The 7,700-nt window shown below is 39.3% G+C and overlaps 1 protein-coding gene across 1 annotated transcript; it reads right to left on the reverse strand.

Moving 5' to 3' along the window:
• Positions 1-3,482: 3,482 nt before the first annotated feature.
• LOC145478094 (uncharacterized) lies at positions 3,483-7,462 on the reverse strand. The gene is made up of 2 exons (XM_081456003.1): positions 6,895-7,462; positions 3,483-6,454 (listed from the first exon to the last, which is right to left on the reverse strand). Exons 1-2 carry the CDS (start codon positions 6,985-6,987, stop codon positions 5,993-5,995), a joined length of 555 nt encoding a protein of 184 aa, XP_081312129.1. The 5' UTR covers positions 6,988-7,462; the 3' UTR covers positions 3,483-5,992.
• Positions 7,463-7,700: the final 238 nt, after the last annotated feature.

Genomic DNA, 7,700 nt, shown 5'->3' on the forward strand with positions numbered 1-7,700 from the left:
CGCAAGTTATATTACTAGCGCTCTTCGGCAAGATAAAACAAAACCACACGGAGTTAGTTTTTCTCTTTCTATTGCTCTTGTTTTTCTGTCTTTCTCCTATCATTTGTCTTTGCTTGTACTTTTTTACTTTGCATTTTGCGAAACACAAAGAAAAACATCTAAAATGTAAGCGAATTTGCAAGTTTTTGAGTTGTTTTTATTTTCAGTGCTCAGGCTGACGTAAGTGACCGGAAGTGAAATTTCACCTCCTTAGCAACGCGCGCGAGCGCGCGCATGAATCGGTTAATGGGCCCTTAACACTCTATCATCCAATTGCAGTGCATGGATCCAATCCAAAAAAAACCAAAGTTATGATCTTTCAGAAACGTTCTAAGAAATGTATCGAGTCTAATTTTGCTATCGACAATGAACCTGTTGAAATTGTTCAAAATTATACTTATTTGGAAACACTCATTTCTTCAACGGGTAACTTTTCATCGGCGCTTGATAAATTGAAAGAAAAGGCCCTTCACGCTCTTTTCAGTCTTAGAAAACACACAAATTTCAGCAAACTATCTCCATTCCTAGCGAATAAAATTTTCGACGCAATGATCTCCCCAATTTTGACATATAACACTGAAGTCTGGGGTGCATATGCAAAATCTGATCTCGAGTCTTGGGACAGTTCCCAGATCGAGAAAAAACACATCTCCAATTCTGTAAACGTTATTTAGAAGTAAGCAATAAGGCATCCAATGTAGCATTCAGAGCTGAACTTGGTAGGTTTCCTCTCATTATAGCTATCAATCAGAAAATCATGAATTACTCCTCATATTTTCTACGAAAGGATAATTGCTCTATTGTTAAACAAATCTTTCTCATGTCGCAGATCTTCATCACGCTGGTAAAATAGTTATTATTCTAATATAATAACTATGTCTGAATATTACAATTTTCCTTGTGTTGATCTTAGGTGCTTAACGAACGCTAAAATCAAACATTATGTTGGCATAATGCAGCAAAAGAATATTTTATATCGGCAACATACCACGCAACACTCTACTAAACTAGAATCTTTCAACACTTTTAAGAACGATTATACACCCAGGCCTCCTCTCATTTAGGCCTAACAAGCAAACTAAGCGAAAGAAAAGAACTAGAGAAATTTAGGATAGACAATCACAAACTAAGGATTGAGATTGGTAGATATGATCAAATCCCAAGGGTTAAAAGACTCTGCCCTATTTGTGAATCTCATCAAATTGAAGACGAATCTCATTTACTAAAGCAACAAAGTTTACAAGTTTCCTGCAAGCCACAGAGAACCATCAACAGTCTATTTCCTCGACCGAAACAGCAGGGTGAAACCGACCGTCCATCATCTGCAGTAGTGTACAGAATCAATTGCAGTGAGTGCGATTTTGTATACTATGGCCAGACGGAAAGATCACTGAAGATGCGGGTTTCCGAGCACAAAAAGGCTGACTTGATGTTCGATCATAACTCCAAACTTGCGTTCCATGTTCACGAATGCCTTCATCATATGGATTTTGAAAACGTTGAAGTCGTCGGACATGAGGTACATTACCATCAGCGGCTTTTTAAGCGATTACGTAATCGCTTTATGCTGGCATGCATGCATTCCTTTGGATAGTGATTTCGCATAGTTCGTCGCGCTTATGTCCGTGCGCTTATGTCGCGCACTTTTTATCCCCCTGTGGAAGCGAAATGCACTCTGGGAGTTCCTTTGCTGCTTTCCTTTGCTGTTTGTAGTTTCAGCTGAGCGCTTTTAATTAGAGCTTTTAAAAGAAGATTTAGGGGTGAATTTTGGTTTAAACAGTATCGGATAAATTTGCGTTCACGGGCAAACTCATAATAAGAACATATCCTCCATACATACAAGTTTAGATAGACAAGTGAGTCGCACAGGCGATAGGTGAAGGCTTTACGGCTTTCCTTTGCTGTTTGTAGGATCAGCAGACTGCTTTTAATCGATATGACAAGTATACAGTTAAAACAACAAATTAATTTCCGGTGAGATAATTAGTGTTTCCAAATATTTTTAAGGATAGTAAGGTGTCGATTTCAGAGAGAGTAGCATTCCTTTGCGGGTTTCCTTTGCGGCTATACTTTGCTGTTTGTAGGATCAGGGGAGTGCTTTTAATTTCAGCTTTTAAACGAAGATTTCGGGGTTGATTTTGGTTTATACAGTGTCGGATAAATTTGCGCTCACTGGCAAACTCGTAATAAGAACATATCGTCCATACATACAAATTTAGATAGACAAGCAAGTCGCACACGCGATAGCTGAAGGGTCTACATAAAATTTACGGATTGGTAGCGCGGTTGTACTTTTGCCAGTCTTGAAGTCAATTGAATGAGCATTGTATGAGCACTGAAATATACAGTTTACAGTAGTGATAATGAAGTCAGGGTACGATTCATTTGCAGTTTTCAGTTTTTTATGAAGTTTTGGAAATGTGCTGTTTTATATTTTCTGTCAACGAAAGAGTGGTTGTGATTAAACAATCGATAATCGTTTTGTCAGGGTAAAGACAATACGAATGTTCATTGATGACAAGTATACGGTTAAACAACGGCATGTGCTAAAACCCAGACGTTGGATTCTGGACGATAGACGATAGACGATGGACGATGGACGATGGACGATATCTCTGACATTCATTTATTTCTCTCAGACAAAGTATAAAATTGTCACACAATCTTTTGCTCTTGTCACGCGATGTTAAAATATCGAACAGCTAAAATTCGTGCCCTACCCGCTCCCTCGAGAAAAAATCTAACTTATTTGAACTGGACAAAGTTATGATTGCGAATTGTTCGTCACGCAATTTCACGCATTCCTTCTTTTATCACGCGATGTCACCATGGAATTTTAAAATAGTGCACAGCGAAAATTCGTGCCCGCCCCGCTCCCCAGCAAGAAAAAAAAAAAAACAAACAAACTTATTTTGACTGGACAAATTTTGACCGCAGATTCTATGTCACGCAATGTCAGTTATTCATTTATTAAATTCTGACAACAAAGTATAAATGTGTCACACAATCGTTTTCTTTTGTCCCGCAATCGATTGCTTTTCCACATGAATTATTCCAGACTGCACGCAGAAATGACGCAGAGGAATCGTAGCCCATACGGCAAGCACGTGATATGTTTTTGCATGAGTTGCCGTGGGGTGGGGGGGGGGGGTAAATAAGCAGCCTCACCTTAGTTTTTAAGCTGTTTTGGTGAAACTTTCCATAAGCGGTCTGCCAGGATTATCGGTGCTTGCCATTACCAGTTTTCCCTTCCTTTCCTTACGTGTTTCAATTTCATTTTCGCCAGCTCTGAAAGTTTTTATTGCAAAATACCAGCGCTTACACTTGCCAAAATGCCAGAAGATTTTTTTTTCGAAGCATGAACTTTTACACCAAGCGAACCCGAAAATGGGAATCGTGATAATTTGTCCATTTCCTTAAAGTTAGATTTTTGCTGGGGGAGGGGGAGGGCACGAATTTTTGCTGTTCAATATTTCAAAACTCCATGGTGACATCGCGTGACAAAAGCAAAAGGTTGTGTGGAAAATTTATACATGTATATGTATTTTGGCTGAGAGAAATAAATGAATGCGTGACATTGCGTGACGAAAAATCCGCGATCAGAACTTCGTGATAATTTGTCCAGTCCAAATAAGTTATATTTTTGCTCGGGGGAGGGGAGGGTGGAGGGCACGAACTTCCGCTGTTCAATAGTTTAACATCGCGTGACAAGATTGTGTGACAATTTAAATGACAAATAAATGAATGTGACAAATAAAGGAGTGTCAGAGACATCGTCCATCGTCCATCGTCCATTGTCTATCGTCTATCGTCCAGAATCCACCGTCTGGGTTTTAGTACATGCCGTTAAACAACAAGTTAATTTTCTGTGAGGTAATTAGCGTTGCCAAACATCTTTAAAGATAATAAGGTGTCGATTTCAGAGAGAGAAACTTGTACTTTGCGGCTTTCCTTTGCTGTTTGTAGGATCAGCGGAGTGCTTTTAATTTCAGCTTTTAAACGAAGATTTGGGGGTGGATTTTGGCTTATAGAGTGACGGATAAATTTGCGCTCACGGGCAAACTAATAATACCATATCTTTGATACATACAATTTTAGATAGACAAGCGGGTCGCACACGCGATATGATAAGTCAAGAGAAAATGATTTTCTCTTGGACAAGTACATGGTTAAAACAACAAATTAATTTCCGGTGAGGTAATTAGCTTTGCCAAATATCTTTAAAGATAATAAGGTGTTGATTTCAGAGAGAGGAACTTTTCAGCGGAGTGCTTTTTATTTGGGTTGGTACATTTCGCTGACCCCTAGCACATGGACTAACAAGATGGACCTGGTACATGAACTACTTGAATGAACCACCAATGGACTACTCTAAATGTAAACCCCTAAAATTTCTAACCCAAAAGTTTAAGAATTAGTTTGTCTGCCCATGTTCCAATCCTCTAGGAACAATTTTTAAACGTCATCGCTTCTGCATGCATTGCGTGCCGTTTATTCTAGAAGCTTTGATGTCTGTAAAAGACCCGAACGCTGGGAATGATCACATAGTCATCCCTGAAGTCTACAAGTGCTTAGCACGCACTTAAAATTCTCTCGAGTCACGCGCATACAGCACGCGCAACGTTTCAATTTTGAAAAGTTTTTAAATCGCGCGTGTGTTTTCAACTGATGAAGGCTTAAGAGCTAGCCGAAACGTCTTGCTAAAATATACAAGTCAGTGACAAAAAACGGCACTTTTATCGATTATCTCACTTCCTTATATATTGCAATAAATACTTTATTCTAAGAAATAAATTTTATAAAAAAAATGGAACATATCGTTCCGACCTCTAAACAATTATCTTCGTTACAAGCCATTGGCGAACTTATGACTTCTTCAAATCATTATTTTATATTTAATTGGCAAAATTTATTTCATCTTGCTTTGATCTACGCAATATCCTACTTTCAAATCAAACTAATTTAACTTGATTGCTATATCATAACATTGTTATATGATTACGATAATCGATACTGTTCTAGTTTTAGTTTTAGTTTACAAAAGCTTTTGCATCACTGTACGTATTTATGGTCATGCAAATAAAGCTAGTTGTTGTTGTTAGTACCTATTTATACACGTGGGAGGAGAGAGGCGCTGTGAGAGTAAAGTGTGTTGTACAAGAACACAACACAATGTCCCCGAGCAGTGCACGAACAAGCACCGCTCGATCCGGAGTCGAGCGCACTAACCATGAGGTTACCGCGTCTCCACGTCCACTTCATCTATGTTAATACTCTTCGTACGTTTTACAGTATCAAGAAGAGATTAAGGGCCTGTTTACAAGAGGGGAGGGTTACCCTAGCAAGCGGGTTAACCCTAGCTGGAGGGCAAAAGATTTCCCGAGTTTACAAGCAAAATTTCACAGATAGGGTAACCCTACAACCAGGGACAACTTAATGCGCGGTTACACTCAAAGGGTCTGGAAACAATTAGAAAGTAGGCGGGTAGGCGGGTTAACCCTACCTGGAGTGTTAACAAGGGAAAACGTTAACCCGCCTGCCAGGGCAACCCTAGCACGCAGATAGGGTAATCCGCCTACCCGGGTAGCCCTAGCTGCCTTGTAAACACGACGAAGAAAAACAGAGGAAATGTGTTAGTGCTAAGGTAACCCGCTTGCTACGGTAATCCTATCTCCTTGTAAACAGGCCCTAACTTTAACAAAATAATAACAGAGAAAAAAAAACACCTAATACTAGATAAAAATAGAAAGTCAAAAATTCTAAAATTTTAGAATTGGAATTAAATAATAAGTAATCCACAAATAGAACTACCACCATGCCTGTTGCATGGACTTTCGGAGCTTTACGGTATAGCTAGACGGTAATAAATGCTTAATTATACGGAACACCTAATCTAAAACAAACCGATAACCCAAGACATTTACTTTGTATCGATCAGTTTCAGGTACAATATCTATGGTGGTTCCAGGGCCCGGGTTAGATGAGGGCCTACTATTGGTAGAAACCCTAACACCCTTCTGGCAACGCGCGAAACAGTATTCTTAACCTTATCGTAGAGGTATCGTGCTAAGGGCAGGCGCACGCATCGACCGTATATGTCACCATCTTCATCTTCTTTGAAGGTGTATTCCCAATCTCCGTCTCCAGCTTTGATAGCAAATGATCTGAATGATGTAAAAAGAATAAAGGCAGCGTTTCTCATATCAGCTCCATCTTGTTCGGCATCTTCTATGAATGAGATTGCAGCCTTTAAAATTCTTCTTGTCGTTTCTCTGTCTTCGTATACTTCAAGTGTGATTATTCCTTGGCGTTCAAGGCGCTGGTTTCTTTGTATACTATTTCCACATCGACTTCTTTCCTCTTTTGCAAGGCTCCGTTCGTCGATTTCGTAAACACGTACTACATCACTGCATTGCTGTAAAACGAATCCGACCGTTAAAGGAAACTTTTTAACCAAAAAAGTTGTAAATTTAGTAATAAAGTATAGGCTAAGGTATTTTTAAATCAATCAGAGAGTCGGTTCAGTTTTCGCCTTCAGTCGAATCAGATGAGAATAATGACTGTGTGGTATGAAGACCTATTTGTACGTGACAACGGGACTTCCAACGGGCATGGAAAATCGAGAATTCAGCCAAATCACGATGAGCAATGATTTTAATATTGAAGTATACAAGTAGTTTCATGTTAGCGGAAAAAATTAGATCTTATAGGTGCACTTTAAAGTTGACTCAGTAGAGAGTGGAAGCTGTTGGTTAGAGGAAAATGAAATTCAGAACCAGAAAGAAAAGACAGACTCTAAGTACCTTCATTCACGCTTGGCGAGCGAATATTAACATCACCAACAACACTACTTACCAATACTTTCCTGTTTCTTCCAAGAAACCCAGCGGAAGACGTAGGCTTTCGCTTTGAGTGACTCAATGCATTCTTACTCTGATCCGATCCCATTTCGTCTCAGGAGCTATTTCGATTAAATACTTCGTTCACAAGAAGGATTTAATATAATGGCAATCAGCGAACCATGCATGAACCTCTTCGAACAGATCAGGTTAGGGCTCCTGCGCGACATTTTATACTTTCATTTTCAGACGGGATTTTTCCCAAATTATAAATTCCGCCTACTAGCAATGTCTTTGATCACCGTAGGCTTTTACTTTGAGTGACCACACTGTCACGGCTCTGTCCCGATCCCATCACTTCTTAGCAGCTATAACGATTTACTAACGAAAGGACATGCAGCGTTTGCACGAAGATTTTACTATGATACCAGAAGGCGAACAAGAACCTCGTCGAACAGACGATTGTAGAGCTGATGCACGGCCACATTTTCAGTTTTGTTTGGGATTTTCCCCAAACTATTATTCCTCTTATTTACTGTGATGACCTCATTCAGAGGGATTTTTCCCTTACTATAAACTAATACTTGTTCCACCTATTTACGTTGTCTTTCAGGTGACCTCATTGTTCGCATGGTCTCTGTAAACAATACACAAGACAGAGAGTCAAATTTAAGTGAAATGTGCCAAACATGAAAGAGACGAACCCATCAGGAATTATCAAAGTTGCAAAACAATGATTTGATGCTAGGTACTGCGTATCACCGAGGTTTTTCAGTTCTTAAATTAATAACTATAAGCGACCTTCAATTTTACGATAACTGC

The sequence above is a fragment of the Orbicella franksi genome, chromosome 2, assembly GCF_964199315.1.
Source record: "Orbicella franksi chromosome 2, jaOrbFran1.1, whole genome shotgun sequence".
NCBI classification, from domain to species: domain Eukaryota; kingdom Metazoa; phylum Cnidaria; class Anthozoa; order Scleractinia; family Merulinidae; genus Orbicella; species Orbicella franksi.

Bases quoted from the DNA above. Each gene is read 5' to 3' on its own strand.
- LOC145478094 (XM_081456003.1), bottom strand. From the start codon at position 6,987: ATGGGATCGGATCAGAGTAAGAATGCATTGAGTCACTCAAAGCGAAAG. The intron at 6,455-6,894 runs GTAAGTAGTGTT...TTCGTTTTACAG, and splicing joins GAAGAAACAGGAAAGTATTG to CAATGCAGTGATGTAGTACG.